Source organism: Lepisosteus platostomus, chromosome 15 (assembly GCF_059453375.1).
Source record: "Lepisosteus platostomus isolate fLepPlt1 chromosome 15, fLepPlt1.hap1, whole genome shotgun sequence".
Taxonomy (NCBI): Eukaryota; Metazoa; Chordata; class Actinopteri; order Semionotiformes; family Lepisosteidae; genus Lepisosteus; species Lepisosteus platostomus.
In genome coordinates this window covers 25764077-25783912 of record NC_142625.1, presented here as the reverse complement: position 1 = coordinate 25783912, position 19836 = coordinate 25764077, and the positions used below count along the sequence as shown (strand labels likewise).

Sequence of the window (19836 nt, the reverse complement as noted above, 5' to 3'; positions counted from 1 at the left end):
CATCTGATGCTTTGCAGATGGAGGTTGGCACTGAACAGACGATTGAACAGACGATTGCAGCCACAGCAGCATCCAGTTACTGTACCAGAAACAGCTGGAACAGCAGAAATCAGAATATTTTGCACCGCCTGACTCTGTGCATTTCATTCTGTGAAATATTTATGACTGATTAGATCAGATCCCACCGAAGACCTCCAGTCACCTCTCTTGAGTTTATGCCGGCTGAAATCAGAGATAATGATGGAAAAGACTCATCCAAAGCTCAGCCAACTAAGTGCCCACACAGTGCAGAACGGCTCCCTATTACCTGACATTCAATACAGACTGATGGGTTAATTTAATGCACAGCTTCCCACACGATGTGCAGAACTAATACATTTATTTGAATGGTTTCTCTACATCTTAATATACGAGATATAAATGTGACACCTTGATATACAGTCAACAGTGTAGAATCTGAATAAATTATGATAATACAACGCACTAGAAAAACCTCTGTTGGATTATGTAGAATGCAAATTTACAGGGAAGAGAGATATTTTGGTTTAAAGAATGTCCTACTCCGACAGGCTGAAATATCAGAATATTTTGGTCACTAACAGGGAATATTACTAGGGGACATGATTCGAACAATCAAAAACCTCCAAGCCATTGACAAAAGACATAAAGAGGGGACACAAGAAGATGGTAAGGGGAAATGTGTTTAAAATTGAGAACAGGAGACCCTTCTTTACACAAAGGGTTGTGGGACACAGGAACAGGCTTCACAGATGAGATTTTCTGATCAATCAGCTACTAGAAACCTAAAGAGGTTGTTCCAAACTCCCCAAACCCTTTGTGTGAGTACACCTGTGTTCTCTGATCCGTGTTTCATGGTCGATTTTAAACACTGCCAATGACTTTGGGGATGGTAAACTGGGTCTCCTCATAATCTTCTCTGTCCAAGACTGAAAAAGTACAGCTCTTACAGCCAGTTGGGAAAGGACGTTCCTTTGAGCCTGGGAATGAATCCGGTTCCTCTTGATTGGACTGATTCCAGAGCGGCGATGTCTGTTCAGTATCATGGTCACTATAATTGAGCACAACATCCTAAATGAGGTCTTACTTGCGCATTGTGCAATTTTAACCCAACACCCGTTAATTTAAATTCTACATGTTTAACTATATATCCCAACCTTCTGTTTGTCTTTTTTTTTTTGCTTTCCCACAATGTTTCATAGACGAAAACGATGTGCCAACATAAACACCTAAGTCTTTTTCGTGGATAGCTTCTTCAAAGCAGCTCATTCAAACAAGTCAGGACCGCAATTATGGTAAAAACCCGTCCATACTTAGTGCTTAAGACGTTTTAACTAGCCAGGGATGGGCCTGTACCGTCAGGGGTCCTGCAGAGTTCACTGTTCCGTGGCACAAGCGAAACTAAAGCGCTTTAGCCTTGCAGGGGACAAATATAGCCTACAGAATTAACCAAATAGCAAAGCTGGAAGACGTGTGGTAAAGAGAAATGCGTCCCAGCCGACGGTGCAAGGAGAAACCCAGCCTGTGACCAGCGGTTTCACTACCGTGTTCTCAAAGACGCCTAGCTGGAGAAGCGGCACCTGCCGACTGCCTGCCCGGCGGAGACGCGTACCTGTACGTGTCCACAGACCGGTAAGGGCGTGAGAGACAGAGAGAGGGAGCTCGCAACCCCGTTTCAAATGATCGGGAAAAGGAGAAAGGAAGTTAAAGCACACGTTAGGACAACAATCCGGGGGTGCTTCCAAAGACAGGATACGCTTTCGAGGAAAGTCACATGATTTAAAAAGAAAAACAACGCTTTCTATGCAAAGTTTACGGCTTCGAGTTTCACTGTTGCACCGACAGTCCTGGGTTGACCGGCTTTAGGACCCAGAGACGCGGTTACAGGCGGACACTGGTTGATGTGAGCTTGACTGTTGTGTCTTAGGTCTACAATCGAAAAAGGGTGAGCGAGTGACTGCGACAGGACCGGATAACATAAACCCCACGCGGAAAGAGACCGCCGTGACAGGGCTCGTGGTCGGCAAGCCCGGACAAGCCGCGCGCCTCCGGGACACTGTCCAGCCGCCTCCTCGCGCCGGGTCCCGTCTAACCCCCCCCTCCCACCCGAGAATTCCTGCGCCCAGCGCGAGACAAGCAGGCGAAGGCGCGTCGCTCCGCGGTCCCGCTGTCTAGTCTCGTCACGGACACGGCACCAGCATGAGCCAGAGGTTCACCGTCACCGCTTTCTCCGGCAAGGCAGAGGGGACCTGGGCTCTGGGCGACGGGAGAGGGGAGATCAATCAGCTGTTCGAGGGCGACGAGTCCAGCCCGGGCTCCCCGGACAGAGACCCCGGCGCCGGGGCGCAGGAGGGAGGTAGATACCCACATTTCTGTCTTTTTGTGGGGGTGGGGTGTGGTGGCGGTGCTGGTCGCTGATATGTGAGCACCTGTAGGCATGACTGGAATCGTCAATGACCGACCGGCGATACGGGATCAATAAGCGAATCGGGGCGAAGCGCCTCCGCGCTCGGGAGCGGGGCAGGGGACCGCGGTCCTGCGAGGAATTATCATCATTATTATCGTGCTTGTCACAGAGATCAGAGCTAAAAGGGTCAGATTATCGCTTTTCCCAATAAAAACAAGTATCATGCCGAGGAAAACGAGTGGCGGCATGAAGCTGCAGGTGCTACGACAACAACCACAGCAGCGATAATAATAATTTAGTCGGGGTAACGCACTGCCGTTGTATCCGGCGCGATATTGTAGTGCTGTCTTACACTTCTGCCGAAGCGGGTTTCCACGAGAATGCCTCTTTTACCGCTCCTTTGTGCACTGTAATTAGACAGTGACTGTCCAGCAGTATTTATTGTGTCAACTGTTGTAGACCCATATCAGCGATTACGATGTGTAGGAAATCACAGGACTGAGCGCGGTGGGCACTGGGGGGCGGGCGAGGAATAGGCAAGAGACCTCCTTCAGACAACCCGGGAGCCTCCTGTTTCTGCCCGTTCCCCGATCGCTGTGTCCATATTGAATGACCCCTGGGGGCGGTGGGGATCATCCCCTCAGCGACCAGGGCCGGAGCCCGGAGGAGGGCGGGTTCCTGAGACACCGGAACACCGGGCCCTCTGCTGCGGGCGGAGCGCGCAACAGGTGGGGGAGAAGTCGCCGGTTTTTTCTGTCGTCTCGAAGCACACGCGTGACAGTGACCTTGGCTGTCCCCCGCGGCGCCCTTGCGCGCTGAGCGCCCCTGGGGGTCGGGAGAGAGGTTCTCGGGCTCCGCTGGAGTGGAGAGCTCTGATGGCGCTGCTTGGCGCCCGCCCACCCGGATCAGGTTTATCAGGGTCTGGAAGGGAACAGTGTGGAAACTCCGCCGTTGCCCTTATTTACCCTGGACACGCCCCAGACGGGCTGATTTGCCCCAGGCGGCAGTCCTGTCGCTGGACAGAGCCCTGCCTCAGCCCTGCTGGTGGGGACCCGGCCTGGCCCGGCCTGGTTCTGTCTGGCAGCGCGGGACGGCCGACCAGGAAAATAACTGTTGCCCGAAAATGTGTTACCACCCCCACCCCATCGAAAGACCGACACAAGTGCAGGAAGTTGGACTTAACTGAATAAAAGAAACATGAAGAGCTCCTGGCCAGCTGCTCAGGCACACAATCGTTAAGCTTAATGTCCTGTGCGGAGAGCTCCCCGGACTGGAGCTATTTCACGGGAGCTCAGCGCGCTGGCAGTCAGCCGGTGACTCAGTGTATTTCCCTATCGATCCGCCCTGGCCCCGGGAAAGTCGTGGGAGCGCGCAGGGCGTGCAGCCGCGCCAGCGGGGAGGCGCAGTCCGAGGCACAGCAGCCCGCCGCTCTGGTGCCTGCGGGCATGTGCAGCGCTTGAGCAAGAGTTTCCTGCCCAGGGCCCACTTCTGCTTTCTTCGGCCAGGAGCCACTGTGACTGCAGGGCGAGTAACCCGGCTTTGAGGAATCAGAGGGCTGCTGCTGTACTGGCAACCGGTCACTGTGAGGACAGGCCCCCCCTGCAGGCAGGGGAGAAGGCAGCAGGTCTTTGCGAGGACAGCCCCCCTGCAGGCAGGGGAGAAGGCAGCAGGTCACTGTGAGGACAGGCCCCCCCTGCAGGCAGGGGAGAAGGCAGCAGGTCACTGTGAGGACAGGCCCCCCCTGCAGGCAGGGGAGAAGGCAGCAGGTCTCTGCGAGGACAGCCCCCCTGCAGGCAGGGGAGAAGGCAGCAGGTCTCTGGGAGGACAGCCCCCCTGCAGGCAGGGGAGAAGGCAGCAGGTCTCTGCGAGGACAGGCCGCCTCAGCCCCTCTGCACATAAATGTAAACACAGAATGTGTTTTAAAATAAAGTGCAATGCAGCTCAGCCCAGTGGGTTAGCGCTGCATCAGGAGATCCTGGGCATGACCGTCCACTCAACCACATGTTTGCTTCATTAGAGACCACACGGCCCACCCACAGTGTGCACACACGTGATGATTACATGTACTGTGAAAGTCATCTGGCCAACATGTGGCCAAGTCGTTACAGCCTATTTCACCCTTTCTTAGGGTGGATCCACAATACTTCTGCCTTAGGAGGGATGGATCACTGGCTAAAAAGATTAAATTAAAACAACCATGAGTTTGAAGTGTTTTTCCCAATTAGTGTTGAAGTTTTTTAAATGTTTCTCTTCATTGCTTTTGGTGAATTTGCTGTTGTTTCATCTTGCTGAAACCCTCACTGTCCCCTGTGACTCTGGGGCATCATGTGCTTAAAGGCTGTTCTCTTCAGTTTGGAAACTTTTGCAACATCTAAAAACCTCAGCCAGAGACTCCACTGCGCCCTCTGCAGGCCGGTCTAGCTGCAGAAAAACACACTGGCACAAAAACGCCCGGCCGTGTGTACGTCTCAAGACTTTCGGTCTTTAGGAAGACTGTGTCTTTCAGTGTCGTGAAAGAGTGAACTGCGCAGAGCATCTGACAGCGGCCCAAGGACACATAATAGGAAAAAGCTGCTTTTGATTAAGTGTTTTTCCTGGCCGCTTCAGACAGGGCACAACAGCAGAGAATAACAGCCCATTCACCACTCCAGTCCAGTAGAGTCCAGAGCAGTCGTGGTGTCAGAACCACTGCGGTCGAACCCCTGCTGATCTCACCAGGAGAGAGGCACCAGCTTGCAGCTAAACCTGGTCACATTTCACCTGTCTCATAGCCCAATTGCAGTTTCTGCTTAAATGAATAACATTTTGTGTGTTAAAAGGTATTATATGTAGAACGAATGTAAGGTGAAAGAATGTCGTTTTTCAGATTCGCTCTCGGCCAGTTCAGTAAGTGATGCCTCTGTTCTGTAACGGGGTGAGGGGTGGGGGATCGTAAGATAAGCAGACTCTCCATCTTGGTTTTAAATATAACGAGATAAATTCGTCGTAACTCCTTGTGCAGTCCTGCCAGGACTGTGAGTCCTGGAAATATAAACCTCATCGCCCTGCAGATCCATCGTGATGTACCGTGGTAAAGGGCAGTGTAGAGTGTGGAAAAACAGAGTGAGATCTGGCTCAGGGCTTGGCAGTGCATGGTGAAGCATCACACACACTGTGAGCCATCATGGCAGAGTGAACCCAGTGGCCAGTGCGAGCATGGTGGAGCAGAGTAAGTCAGTGAAATTCACTGTGGTGTGTTCTGATAAAGGCTGTCGTCCCCCCTGGCGTGGGTCAGGACTGAAGCTCAGGTCCCTTCACCTCTGATGTCGCTCAGCTCAGCACAAAAAAAGACAAGCAGCACACAGAAGGAGGATGTGCAGCACAGACTATAACACTGACTCATTGTAGCAATTAAAGTCCTCACTCTGACACACGACTCATCACGCAGAATGTGTTACAGTGCTCACCCTGTAAGTATTTATTTGATCAACGCTGCTTGACATCTAATGTACTTCCAGCCTTCCAGCATATGGGCCTTGTATTAACAGAGGCAGATCCAAGAAATATTTCCACTTCGCATTCACACACAGTGTACAGGCCCGTTGATTTAAATCCATTCAAGTGTATAAAGGCTGTAACACACACTGGCCCCAGGAGAGTACCTGTACCTACTAGTCCCCTGGCCTTGAAAATAAATTCTCCTTATGTCGTGTAGGCCTACAGGAGGAATTAGCAGTACGAATCGCACGGATCAGCAATTTCTAAGAGGCGAATGAAAAATCGGGATTGTGCAGATCACGGGTAGATCTTGGGTGTTGTGTTCCGTCTCAGCATTTGCTGTGGTACCCCAGGGGTACATAGCAGAGCTGAGAGTGAGAACACAGAGGGTTGTTGAAAACATTACAGGGCAGGTGGGTACTTATGGTTAAGCAAAACAGAAAACAACCCAGGCAGGGTACAGGCACAAGAGCACACCAAGGCACTGTGTACATTTACAGGAATACATTTTCAATACAAGGATACAGCATGGTGCCAGTTTGTGCTGCTCATAATTAATAATAATTGCTTACACTTATATAATGCTTTTCTGGACACTTTACTCAAAGCGCTTTACAGGTAATGGGGATCCCCTCCATAGTGCTCCAGTCCGCTCACCACACACCAGCTCTCTGTGGGGAGGAGAGCAGAGTGATGAAGCCAGTTCAGAGATGGGGGTTATTAGGAGGCCATGAGTGGTAAAGGCCAGGGGGAAATTTGGCCAGGACTGTGGGGTTACACCCCTACTCTTTTGGAGAATGGCCACAGAGAGTCAAGACCTCAGTTTTACAACTCATCCGTAGGACGGCGCCTTTTTACAGTATAGTGTCATTATAGTGGGGCATTAGGACACACACAGACTGAAGGGTGAGCGCCCCCTGCTGGCCCCACTAACACCTCTTCCAGCAGTAACCTTAAGTTTTCCCAGGAGGTCTCCCCTCCAGGTATTGGCCAGGCTCACACCTGCTGAGCTCCAGTGGGCTGCCAGCTGGGAGTTGCAGAGTGATATGGCTGCTGCCATGATCTGATCTGACAGATCATGGAGTTCTTAAGTGTCCACGTTCTCCCCAGGTTTTTTTCTGGTTCCTCCTATCCCCCGAAAGGTGGTAAAGTAGTTTAATTTACATTGTGGGTGTGGGAATTGTATAAGTAGAGTATTTTATTAACTCTGCTTAGATCCGTCAGTGTGGCAGCCTTGATGATTGTGAAACGTTTGTCAAGAGATGTGAAAAGCAAGGTCACATTCTGCTGTCAAAAATGAATAATTGTTTAATATGATTCCAGGGTACATCTGTTTCATCCAAAATTAGCATTTGACTTAACGCCTCTCGTTAAAGGCACCAGCAGAGGCAGGAGTAATTGCTAGGATGTATCGCTGTGTTCCCTGCTCTCTGATCAGTAAAGACCGCTGCCGAGGTCTAGCTGCTGGGAAATGAGATGACTGCCCTGTGCTGAACCTGGCCAAGTCCTGTCTCCCTGCTGGTCTCCATCTGAATGGTGGGAGAAGTCCGCATTTTGTGTACTAGACTGTGTGAAACTCAAACCAATTCTGAAGAGCTGGGCATGCTAGTAACAAAACTTGGTTCGGGGGTGTTGTTTCCTTCCCGGATGAGGGAGGGTAAATGCAGTCGCACAAGGCAGTGAGGAGACAGCCTGGCCTTCCAGAGACCTTCTCCTTGGGGACATGCAGCTCAGTTCTGACAGACGCCTCGGCAACCGCATTGTCATGGCAACAGTGGCCGTTTTTTCTTCTTTCTGATATCACTGCAGGGAAACATCAAGGGGCTTTTATTTACACGTTGGGCTGCAATGGGAGTCAGATTAGCCTTCTGCTTCTCTGGTGCATGTGTGTAGGGGGTTCCTTTATTATTAATATGCGGTTATGTATAATGTCAAGATACAGAATAATAGGTTGGTGGAGAAGGTGTGGAGCCCACTGCTTAATCAATGTCCTTGATGCTAAATTATTAACTGGACGAGACTGTGGTAAAGCTATTTTGCATGGATTTAGGTTTAGAGGACTACAGAAGACCTGCAGCTCTGATGTGGCTGAGGGCTCTCAGGGCTGTTTATGAGCTCAGAACTCACTCAGTTCACCACAGAGTCACACACACTGTGACGCAGAGGGCATTCCTTCTCATTTTCTGTTCCTGTATGACTGGAGGTTCTGTTTTTTTTGTTATGACCTGTAGTGGAGCAGTAATAGGGCAGTAACAGACCTGTAGTGGAGCAGTAATAGGGCAGTAACAGACCTGTAGTGGAGCAGTAATAGGGCCGTAACAGACCTGTAGTGATGCAGTAATAGGGCCGTAACAGACCTGTAGTGGAGCAGTAATAGGGCAGTAACAGACCTGTAGTGGTGCAGTAATAGGGCAGTAACAGACCTGTAGTGGTGCAGTAATAGGGCAGTAACAGACCTGTAGTGGTGCAGTAATAGTGCCGTAACAGACCTGTAGTGGAGCAGTAATAGGGCCGTAACAGACCTGTAGTGGAGCAGTAATAGGGCAGTAACAGACCTATAGTGGTGCAGTAATAGGGCAGTAACAGACCTGTAGTGGAGCAGTAATTGGGCAGTAACAGACCTGTAGTGGTGCAGTAATAGGGCAGTAACAGACCTGTAGTGGTGCAGTAATAGGGCAGTAACAGACCTGTAGTGGAGCAGTAATAGGGCAGTAACAGACCTGTAGTGGTGCAGTAATAGGGCAGTAACAGACCTGTAGTGGAGCAGTAATAGGGCAGTAACAGACCTGTAGTGGTGCAGTAATAGGGCAGTAACAGACCTGTAGTGGTGCAGTAATAGTGCAGTAACAGACCTGTAGTGGAGCAGTAATAGGGCAGTAACAGACCTGTAGTGGTGCAGTAATAGTGCAGTAACAGACCTGTAGTGGAGCAGTAATAGGGCAGTAACAGACCTGTAGTGGAGCAGTAATAGGGCCGTAACAGACCTGTAGTGGAGCAGTAATAGGGCAGTAACAGACCTGTAGTGGAGCAGTAATAGGGCCGTAACAGACCTGTAGTGGAGCAGTAATAGTGCAGTAACAGACCTGTAGTGGAGCAGTAATAGGGCAGTAACAGACCTGTAGTGGAGCAGTAATAGTGCAGTAACAGACCTGTAGTGGAGCAGTAATAGGGCAGTAACAGACCTGTAGTGGAGCAGTAATAGGGCAGTAACAGACCTGTAGTGGAGCAGTAATAGGGCAGTAACAGACCTGTAGTGGAGCAGTAATAGGGCCGTAACAGACCTGTAGTGGAGCAGTAATAGTGCAGTAACAGACCTGTAGTGGAGCAGTAATAGTGCAGTAACAGACCTGTAGTGGAGCAGTAATAGGGCAGTAACAGACCTGTAGTGGAGCAGTAATAGTGCAGTAACAGACCTGTAGTGGAGCAGTAATAGTGCAGTAACAGACCTGTAGTGGAGCAGTAATAGGGCAGTAACAGACCTGTAGTGGAGCAGTAATAGTGCAGTAACAGACCTGTAGTGGAGCAGTAATAGGGCAGTAACAGACCTGTAGTGGAGCAGTAATAGTGCAGTAACAGACCTGTAGTGGTGAAGTAATGGTGCAGTAACAGACCTGTAGTGGAGCAGTAATAGTGCAGTAACAGACCTGTAGTGGAGCAGTAATAGTGCAGTAACAGACCTGTAGTGGTGCAGTAATAGGGCAGTAACAGAACTGTAGTGGAGCAGTAATAGTGCAGTAACAGACCTGTAGTGGTGCAGTAATAGGGCCGTAACAGACCTGTAGTGGAGCAGTAATAGGGCCGTAACAGACCTGTAGTGGAGCAGTAATAGGGCAGTAACAGACCTGTAGTGGAGCAGTAATAGGGCCGTAACAGACCTGTAGTGGTGCAGTAATAGGGCCGTAACAGACCTGTAGTGGAGCAGTAATAGTGCAGTAACAGACCTGTAGTGGAGCAGTAATAGTGCAGTAACAGACCTGTAGTGGAGCAGTAATAGGGCAGTAACAGACCTGTAGTGGAGCAGTAATAGGGCAGTAACAGACCTGTAGTGGAGCAGTAATAGGGCAGTAACAGACCTGTAGTGGAGCAGTAATAGGGCAGTAACAGACCTGTAGTGGAGCAGTAACAGGGCAGTAACAGACCTGTAGTGGAGCAGTAATAGGGCCGTAACAGACCTGTAGTGGAGCAGTAATAGGGCAGTAACAGACCTGTAGTGGAGCAGTAATAGTGCAGTAACAGACCTGTAGTGGAGCAGTAATGGTGCAGTAAGAGGGCAGTAGTGGAGCAGTGATAGTGCAGAAAGAAGGCAGTAGTGGGGTAATAACAGTGCAGTAACAAGACGTTAGTGGGGTAGTAGTAGTGCAGTAATGGTGCAGTAACAGGGCAGTAGTTTGGCAGTAGTCCTGCTGGCTGGGGGAGGCTGTAACCTGTTGCAGCGCCACACACAGATACCCGTGGGCACAAGGGAAAGCTGGCTGGTTTTGAGCTCCAAACTCCCAAAGCCATTTTTCAAAGCAACAACCTGGCAGATCATACAGAACCCGACACGCTGCAGGACCACTCTCATTACCAGCACCTATTCTTAGCAGTCTGTGCAGACAGGTGGACGCCGAGTCATTAACACGTCTCGAGTGTGCTCTGGGAGGTGTAGCTATTGTGTTTGCGAGTGGCTGTAATTGAATTTTAAGCCTTTGACTTCCTGAAAGCAATTTGCAGCAATCAGTGTTTCCACTTCATGCATCGTGGTGCTTCTGCCCAAACCTGGCAGTGCAGCTTGTGGTCAGTCCTGGCTGTGTGGCTTGTGGTCAGTCCTGCAGTGCAGCTTGTGGTCAGTCCTACAGTGCAGCCTGTGGTCAGTCCTGGCAGTGCAGCTTGTGGTCAGTCCTACAGTGCAGCCTGTGGTCAGTCCTACAGTGCAGCTTGTGGTCAGTCCTGCAGTGCAGCTTGTGGTCAGTCCTACAGTGCAGCCTGTGGTCAGTCCTACAGTGCAGCCTGTGGTCAGTCCTGCAGTGCAGCTTGTGGTCAGTCCTACAGTGCAGTCTGTGGTCAGTCCTACAGTGCAGCCTGTGGTCAGTCCTGCAGTGCAGCTTGTGGACAGTCCTACAGTGCAGCTTGTGGTCAGTCCTACAGTGCAGCCTGTGGTCAGTCCTACAGTGCAGCCTGTGGTCAGTCCTAGCTGTGCAGCTTGTGGTCAGTCCTGCAGTGCAGCCTGTGGTCAGTCCTACAGTGCAGCCTGTGGTCAGTCCTGCAGTGCAGCTTGTGGACAGTCCTACAGTGCAGCCTGTGGTCAGTCCTGGCAGTGCAGTCTGTGGCACAGCAGAGCACTGGGTCTCACCTGCTGGAGGGAGGGTGATTTGGGGTTTAGAGAACAGCAGAAATCCTGAAACTCTGGGTTGAGTTCTGCAGAGTCATGTGCACTGTGATAGCAAAGGTCCTCCCACCCAATTCCTTGTTTCTGTTCCACTGGACATGTAGCTCAAGAAAGTAGCTGCGTCAGCATGCGCAGGCAGCAAAGGAAGGTGTGTTCCCTGCTGAAGAGAGAAGGGGCCTTCTCCCGGTGTGCTTCATTCTGTGCTTTTGTCACGTGGCAAGTGTGTCTGGTAGAAAGTTCGTTGCAGCACAGATTTTCCATAACTGTGTTGAATTTAACAGTAACACATGAGTGGATTTGCCTCTGTCACCCTTCCCAGTGTTTCTGGAGCAGAAGGCGGCTTCGAAAGCCACCCTGACTGGTTCTTATCCCCCAGTGGCTGCACGGCCTCCCACAGCCCCTCCACGGGGGGTGCCTGGCACTCGGCTCTGTCCCCAGCCGCCCTGACCCGAAGGAGAGGCGCCTGGAGGTGTCTGTGATAGCTGGCGCCCCTCCGGGCTGGGCAGAGCACCTTGGCGCCGATCATGGTGCTGCTCCTCCCCTCCCTCATGCAAACACACCCCTCACTCCTCAGGCCCGGGATTCTGGGGCGCTGCAGGGCGGCCAGGTGGCCAGGGGGCAGTGTGTGCCAGTACGGGGGGGGGGGGGGGGATGGGGCGCTGGCTGTGCGGAAAGTGATTCTGTTCTTTGGATTTGTTTCCACTGCATTTATGCGGCGGTGAGAGCAGGGCTGTTTTTCTTCCTCGCAGTCAAACTGTCTCCATTGATTAGCGAAATCAGATACCTAGTGGTGAGGGGTGGTTGAGGCTGAGCTGGTGGCTTCCGCTTCTGGGCTGGTGACCTTGACAGGGACAGGAGGGAGAGAGGAGAGAGACAGGGACAGGAGGGAGAGAGGAGAGATAGGGATAGGAGGGAGAGAGGAGAGAGACAGGGCAGGAGAGAGAGAGGAGAGAGAAAGGGCAGGAGAGAGAGAGGAGAGACACAGGGACAGGAGGAAGAGAGGAGAGACACAGAGACAGGAGGGAGAGAGGAGAGAGTTAGGGACAGGAGGGAGAGAGAGACAGGGACAGGAGGGAGAGAAACAGGGCCAGGAGAGAGACAGGGCAGGAGAGAGAGAGGAGAGACAGGGACAGGAGGGAGAGAGGAGAGAGACAGGGACAGGAGGGAGAGAGGAGAGAGACAGGGACAGGAGGGAGAGAGGAGAGAGACAGGGACAGGAGGGAGAGAGGAGAGAGATAGGGACAGGAGAGAGACACCAGGTTCTGGATATTTCAGGTTTTTTCCTGCCTTTTTAATAAATCTGAAAAGCCTCAACATGCAAAGTCAGGTTAATAGCCCTTATACTGTTTTAGCCCTTCCCCTTCATCGGTATGGACTGCACAAGAGCACGGCACTTCCTAAAGTCTGGAATGGATTAGACTGCCATGCAATCAAAGTCTTATCTCTGTCCCTGTTATAGGTGACTAATTAGCTGAAAATCAGGCTCAGAGACCTGCTGGGCGTAATCCACTGAGCATTTAAGATGTTTCCTTTTAGGAAAGTAGAGAAAGCAGTATCTGCTCAGCCTACACACAGATTAGCAATGTGAGGCTGCAATGCAACTGTCAGGTGGGTGACGCAGTCAGATGAGTGGTGTGTGAGCCGTGTGGGCGGGAGTCATGTGGAGAGGCTGGGGTCTGTGTTAGTGCGACAAACCCCAGAGCTCCCAGCCTCCTCCTGGCCACCCTGCTCTCCCTCTCTCCCTGTCCCTCTCCCTGCTTGGTGGGACATGCAGTCACAGGGACGCAGGCAACACCAGCTCACACGCGTGTGCATGATGCCAGGCCTGTGTGGAAGGGTGTGACACACGTGTGCATGATGCCAGGCCTGTGTGGAGGGTGTGACACACGTGTGCATGATGCCAGGCCTGTGTGGAGGGTGTGACACACGTGTGCATGATGCCAGGCCTGTGTGGAGGGTGTGACACACGTGTGCGTGATGCCAGGCCTGTGTGGAAGGGTGTGACACACGTGTGCGTGATGCCAGGCCTGTGTGGAAGGGTGTGACACACGTGTGCGTGATGCCAGGCCTGTGTGGAGGGTGTGACACACGTGTGCATGATGCCAGGCCTGTGTGGAGGGTGTGACACACGTGTGCGTGATGCCAGGCCTGTGTGGAGGGTGTGACACACGTGTGCGTGATGCCATCATGTCTGTGCGTGTGACCTGTTATACTATAGACAGATCCCACAAGTTAAAACTGAATATTCTCAGTAGGAGATGGCTGCTGGCATGATCACCTAGCAATGATGAGTCTACTGTATTTGGTTGGCTATCCTAAAAGGATGCTTTTCTCCCTGGTAGGATGTCTGCACTCTACTGCTTTTCTCTTCCTTTGATCTCAGAGGAAGGACAAAGCCTATTCGAGCACTGCTTGGCTCTGTCTCCCCCTGCTGGTCGCCTCTGGCATGACGGCCATCCAGAGGCCAGCACTAATTATAAGGCGGCAATATAATTGAGTCTTGTCTGTGTTTTGTTTGGAAAAGACAGAACATCTCGGTTAAGGGTAGCTGATCACACATTGCCTTTGTGTTCCCATTAATTAGTGAATTAACTGCATGATAATTAAAATTCCTCTCCCATAGCATTTTTTTCTGTCTGTTATTGTGGGAAAATCTAGAATTTGGAGACACAAACATTGCTTTTTTAATGACAATGTCCTTTTGTCTGAGAATGCTTGGCCAAAACTTGCTGCACATAAATAAAAAACCTTTACTTTCTCAGAGGAACTAAACATAGAGGAATTGTCATAAATACTGAAACATTTATCTGTATTTACTAATATATATCAGTATTATACTAATATATATTGAAGTAAAAATAACCTTTGTGTCAGACCATTGAAATTATATTTGTATTGATTTTACTTTCCTCCCATCACCAGCAAACTGCTGATATTATTATGGTACCTTCATCTTTACAACATTTATTTGATCATTTGTCCTAGGAAGAAATGGATTTGGAATAAAACCTGGCCATCAGCATCTATAAAGCCCCTGCTATTGTTTTTCTTTTATTTTGTGTCTAGTTTGCAGTTAATAGGTCAACAACTTAATCAGATCTGCCTGACCTTTATTCTTCCGTTCAGAGAACTAAGCACGTGTTTAACTGTAATCAGGAGCCTCCGCAGGTTCGGGCAGCGTCCGAAGGGTCACCGAGGAGACCAGCTCCAGCAACATGGTTCCACACTCCTGCCACGCCTGTGGTCTTCGTCGGGTTTGCTGGCTTGCTCTGGAGGAGTTAGACCTTGTACAGGGTTGTAGTAGTTCAGGCGGGGAGCTGCGTCAGCACGCGCAGGCTGCAAAGGAACAAGTAAGAGGTTTATTCCACGCTGAAAAAAAGAAGAAAGAAAACACAGCATTTCGGCTGTGGAGCCTTCTTGAAGAAGGAGCCACCTGAAGGAGGCTCCACAGCCGAAACGTTGTGTTTTCTTTCTTGCTTCTTCTTTTCAGCTTGGAATAAACCTCTTACTTGTTCCTTGTCCAAGGTTTTTGGCCGTGTTCTGTGCTTCGATACGATTTACATGATCAGTATTAGAATAATTATATATCACATCTGGCTATTTGATTACAAGAAAACAATAGTTTTTCCCCGCTGCGGTCTGGTGCATGTGACCATGGCAGTACCCCTGCACCAGTGAATCCCCTGTGGTAATGCTACATTGATTACGGTCACTTCTCCCAGCTGGTTTTGTAGCGAGTCGCTAATAGATCTCAGGATCTCATCCAGCTGGTTCTTGAGAGAAGCCAGGGGGTAACCTTTGAGAACATGACTGCTCAGGCTGCTCCACACTCCCACCATCCTTTGTGCAAGGAAGTGCCTCCTGTTCTGGGTTTTAACACTTTCCACTGGGCTGCCTTGGCCCCTGAGGGTTCTGCGCTCCGCTCAGGACGAAGCAGGCTGGTCTTTTCGTCTGTCAGGGGGGGATCCTCCGACTCCGGGAGCGGTCCCTTCCTGGAGGGAGAGGCGAGCTGCAGGGCCCGGCCGTCGCCAGCTCAGGCCCGGATCCCGACAGCGCTCGGCTGCGGCCGCTGTCCCCTGCTCTGCGGCTCACGGCGCGCCGGTCCCCGCTGGGAAGGGTCGGGGTCAGTCGGGCTGGGGCGCTCGACTGTCCAGTGGTCAGCGGCTCTGTGGTGACCCGGTGGAGATCGCAGCGTGGCGGGCGACGAGCTGCTCTGCCAGTGGACCCAGAGACAAGTCTGGGACTGAACAGCCACAGCCGCCGATGTCGACCGTGTCCAGTGAATACAAACTCCCGGTCTGATCAGGGCCCTGATCCCAGCTGCTGTGGGTGTTATTAGCATTGTCTGCAGTGCTAAAGTAAAACACAGCTCCTGGCCTTACCTTTCCAGACGCCGAAAAACTACACTTTCAATTTTGTGGGCACAAGATGGTGCTAACACTGCAGGAATTCAGCCAGGGTCTGTGTCTGTTTCTTCTGTCCTTCCCTTCATAGCAACTGAGCCAACAAAGACAACCCTGCTGGTTACCTTTACAAAATCTCATCAAGCTCCAATTACTGCTATTGACAGGCACAGTATATATAAAGTCAAATCAATATTCATCTTCTTCTGGCCATGTAATCAGTCAGGAAAACAGATTTATTGATATTGAGATTTTCTTTTTTTTTGTGCATGCCTCTGATCAATAGTATATCTAAAATGAGGTATTTTGAGTGATGGTACCAACAAGCCCAGCGCTGCGGTTTCACCGAGCTGGAAGAGAACTGCAGTTCTGCCTTTCAGACAGCAGAGGGCAGTGCTGTCTTTCCTGTTGTAGGTACTGTGCTCCGTAGCCTTCTGTAGGGAAGGTTGTTACAGGGCTGTCCACGGGCACAGTGGGAGAGGGGTCACTCAAATAATACGACAAACCGAGTGCTGTTGCAGAATCTAAATGGCAACTAGGCTGAGGTGTCGTTCACTCTCTGGCTGAGGATGTTTTGACGGAGGGCTTGCTGGAGTGTGAGACACACACACTTGAAACACTCTCCTCTGGGGGCAGTGTGCAGGGCGGGACACCAGCACACCTTCCCCGTGAAACAAGAGCTCTGCAGCAGGAGCCTCAAGCCTATTGACGGCCTGGCGACTTGATTGAGGCGATTTCGCGCGAAGGTGACCCGTATACGAGGAGGGTTTGTCCAGGTTTCACGCGTACGCGCTGGGCGAGCAGACGTGCTTTTGACAAACTGGCCCCGTGCCTCCCTGCAGAAACGGGCCAGCTGTTGGACGACACAAGAGAACAGCAAGACAGGGGCCTGCAGTGTGCTGCTCTCGGTGACTGGAGGTCGTGGGGCACCGGAGTGCTGAAACCCAGCACATAGAGGGGCTGCCCTGGGGGTCGTCTCCCTTTGTAAAGTGGGCTGAGAGGAGGCTGCACGAGTCGTCCAGGGGGAGCTGACTTCTGCAGCCGAAGGGTTAACGCTTCCCCTCCTCCGGCCCGCAGAGGCTGGACGGGCAGCTTGACCGAGAGATTCATTTTTTTTAATTTACGCTGGGACCGGGGCTGGGACAGTGACCCCAGGTCAGCACCCTTGACGCCGTTCAAAAATAGAAATGCAATTTAAAATGAAGCCGCAGGACAGCCCCCTGATTTTATTCAGCTGTGAATTTATTTTTCCTTCAGCACCCCCACACGCCGAGCTCGCGGTGCACCCCGCAGTGAGTCCGCTGCACTGGGGAATGTGTCTTTCACAGCGCTGGGATTTCTGTCCACAGCCCCTGTCTCGGCCCTCTTTCTGCGTCACACACTGCAGTGTTCCAGCCAGGCTGTGTTACAGTTCCCTGCAGGACACGGAGTTATTTAAAAATGGCTTCATAGCAGCTGTAAGGTCGCTCTCCTCCGTTGCGCCAGGGTGCTTCGAGAATGCCGTTTCTGGGGACCGGGCTCTTTCATCAAGCCTTGGCACACGGCTGACTGCGAGTGAGATTGTGTTGCTTCCCGAAACTGGGACACAATAAGGTAACACAAAGGCAAGTCCGCTGTAAAGTGCCGAATTGAATCAGTGTGGGAGGAAAAGAATCTTGTTCTGTAACCCAAAGCAATGTCTGCTAAGAGAAGGATTAACACTACGAATAGGCAGCCCTTCTTCGTACCAGGACTGTGGGTGACTGGAGCAAGCTGCCCAGGCATGTTCTTGAGAATGTATTCAGTTATATACTCAAAAAATGAGCTAGGTGGCCTAAAAGGCGCCCCTCTAGTTTAAACCTTTCTTGTTTTTTAATTATTTTGGGATTGCCAATTGATTTTGATTTCACAGACCTGTTAACTCATCATGCCAAGAGGCAAGTTCTGCAGCAACGTAGGTTATACACTGACTGGAAGGGAGGTGGGGCTGCCTAATTCAAACCCTGCACCCCAAACCAGAGGAATCTTGATCACAGCTTGCAGGCTCGAGCTTGCAACCTCTGGGTGATACGAGTACAGCCTGCGCTCGAAGCAAAAGCCATTACCGGTCAAACTGCACAGGTGTCCACAGTGAAGGTCTTTCTGAGGGACCATGTGATGCTGCTTTTGAGACATGCGTACACTTGTGGAGTGCTGCTGGCCTGTGTTCTCCACTGCGATCTAGAACATGCACTGGGCAACAAACACATGCAGTATCATGTGGTATGTTGTAGTATATTGCAGTACAGTGCATCTGCCTCGTTGCCTCCTGCTGTCAACCCTACTCTGTACTATGGAGTTAGATGCTGTCCTGGTTGTCTTTGATGGCACAGCTGAGCCAGGGCACACAGCGTTAGAGCTGTCCATGTTGGCATATGTATATACAGTTATATATAGTATATATGTGACAGCATCTTCAGAGAGTGATTTTTATTGTGGACGTTTGACATGCAGCTCCAGTGCTGGGCCCCGGTTTGATATTGATTTTTTTTAACTTGGTTTTACTTAACACTTTACGAAAAGGGGGAAAGTGAGCAAGTGTCAGATGTGGCTCGTTGCCACCTGTCTCCAGGACAGCAGAGCTGTAATGTGCTGGTCCCCTCGGGCAGGTGAGTCACCGGGGCTGGCAGCGCAGGTGACTGCTCCTTCAAGGTGACCCGTCCCGTCCCCCGCCTTGGAACTAAAACAACAAAAAAACTCAGTTCCCCAAGGACCACCTCCTTGGTAAAACAGCACCAAGATCAATAACCCCCTGCTTGAAATAGTTATTGAAAAGCTGGTTCTTGCACAGCAAAGGAACAAGGACAGCTCCAATTCAGAGCACTGCTCTAAATGATCAGTTGGTTTCCCTAGAGTACAAGAAATAGCTGAGTCTCCATCGTTTATTGTGTTTGACTCCAGTCTGCTGCTCTGACTTTAGAAACTAGAAAATATCCTTTGCAGTGCAGCCAAAGATCTTCATCTGACCCTTTGGTAGAAAAGATCACAGATGACATGATTATGTGCAGACATCTTCCCAGTACTGCTTTATAGTGTGTGGTGTGAAGATACAGAAAAAGTGTTTATTTTGATAAAGAAGAAGACTCTGTATTTATTTAGGTACAGAAGAAGCTTTTATTTATACGAATCCTCAGCTCTGTTCCCAGCTTGGGGAGAACACCAGGACTGGGTGCTTCCTAAGTGAGTCGGCCTGTTCAGAGAGCTGCTTCAGAGAACCTGGACACCATGCAGAGGGGGCAGGGGCCATGAATGTGACAGTGACCATCGGCCACTGTGTTTGCCACCACCCAGAGCCTTTGCAATATCAGACATGCCTGGGGCTGGGGTCATGAACCCCCGGCACTAGAGGGCGCTATATCGATTCACTGAAATCACAATTTCTATTTATGATGGCACGCATGCGTTCTTTCATGTTCCTCATGATCCTTTTGCACACATGCCAGATTTCAAGATTTCGTAGCTCCAAGGAGCAGTTTCCTCACTAAAGGTGTTTGAAGTGGTCGCCTAACTGTGTGTCGTTAATCCTGCAGGTTCTGTGAGTGGCAGGGTGAGCTGGAGAATAAATGCCCCCCCTGAACCTCTGGCCCGCTGACCAGATTAGCACACCGATGCTTAATGCGACTGCTATTTCAACAAAATAACACCACCTTGAAAAGTTCAATTCAAAATTAAAGCAATTCCAGGAGCAGAAATGCTCTGGATTTCAGCTGTAAAAGAAAAGATTTCCCCTTCCCTGGCAGAGTCCTTGTTCCTCCTTCATAAAGCTGTCTTTATTTCTGTAGCTGAGTCACAGTGCTTTGTCCTGACCCCAGCTCTTAAAGTGCTGTACATCAGCGGCCCAGTGAGCAGTGCATCAAGGCTCGCTCTGCTTTATTCACAAGCTGGCGATGAGTAACAGACGAGTACGGCTCACCATGAATTAAGTAAAAAGGCAGGCTGCAGGCTGCTGTCGTGCAACATGCTGTGGATGTTGGACGAACCAGCCTTCCTGCCAAATAGGGTGTATTAATGGTCTGCCTGCCTGTGTGGAATAACGATTTGGGGTTGAAAAAATTCTGCCTGGAGAAGAATTCCCCTCTTAGTCTCTGAAGGGTAGGACACAGAGACTGCAGGTGCCCCCGCCCTCTGCAGGTCAGCGAGAGAGG

The 19836-nt window shown here is 50.8% G+C and overlaps 1 protein-coding gene across 3 annotated transcripts in view; it reads left to right on the top strand.

Moving 5' to 3' along the window:
* Nucleotides 1–1916: 1916 nt before the first annotated feature.
* Nucleotides 1917–19836, top strand: part of slc12a5a (solute carrier family 12 member 5a) — a 183487-nt gene continuing 165567 nt past the window's right edge. Inside the window, exon 1 of one of the 3 annotated variants that reach the window (XM_088607691.1) lies at nt 1917–2374. In XM_088607691.1, the coding sequence (XP_088463817.1) occupies nt 2218–2374 (157 nt within the window). In that variant the 5' untranslated portion in view covers nt 1917–2217. The remainder of the gene's footprint in view (nt 2375–19836) is intronic. The other 2 variants (XM_088607690.1, XM_088607692.1) reach the window with 2 other exon arrangements.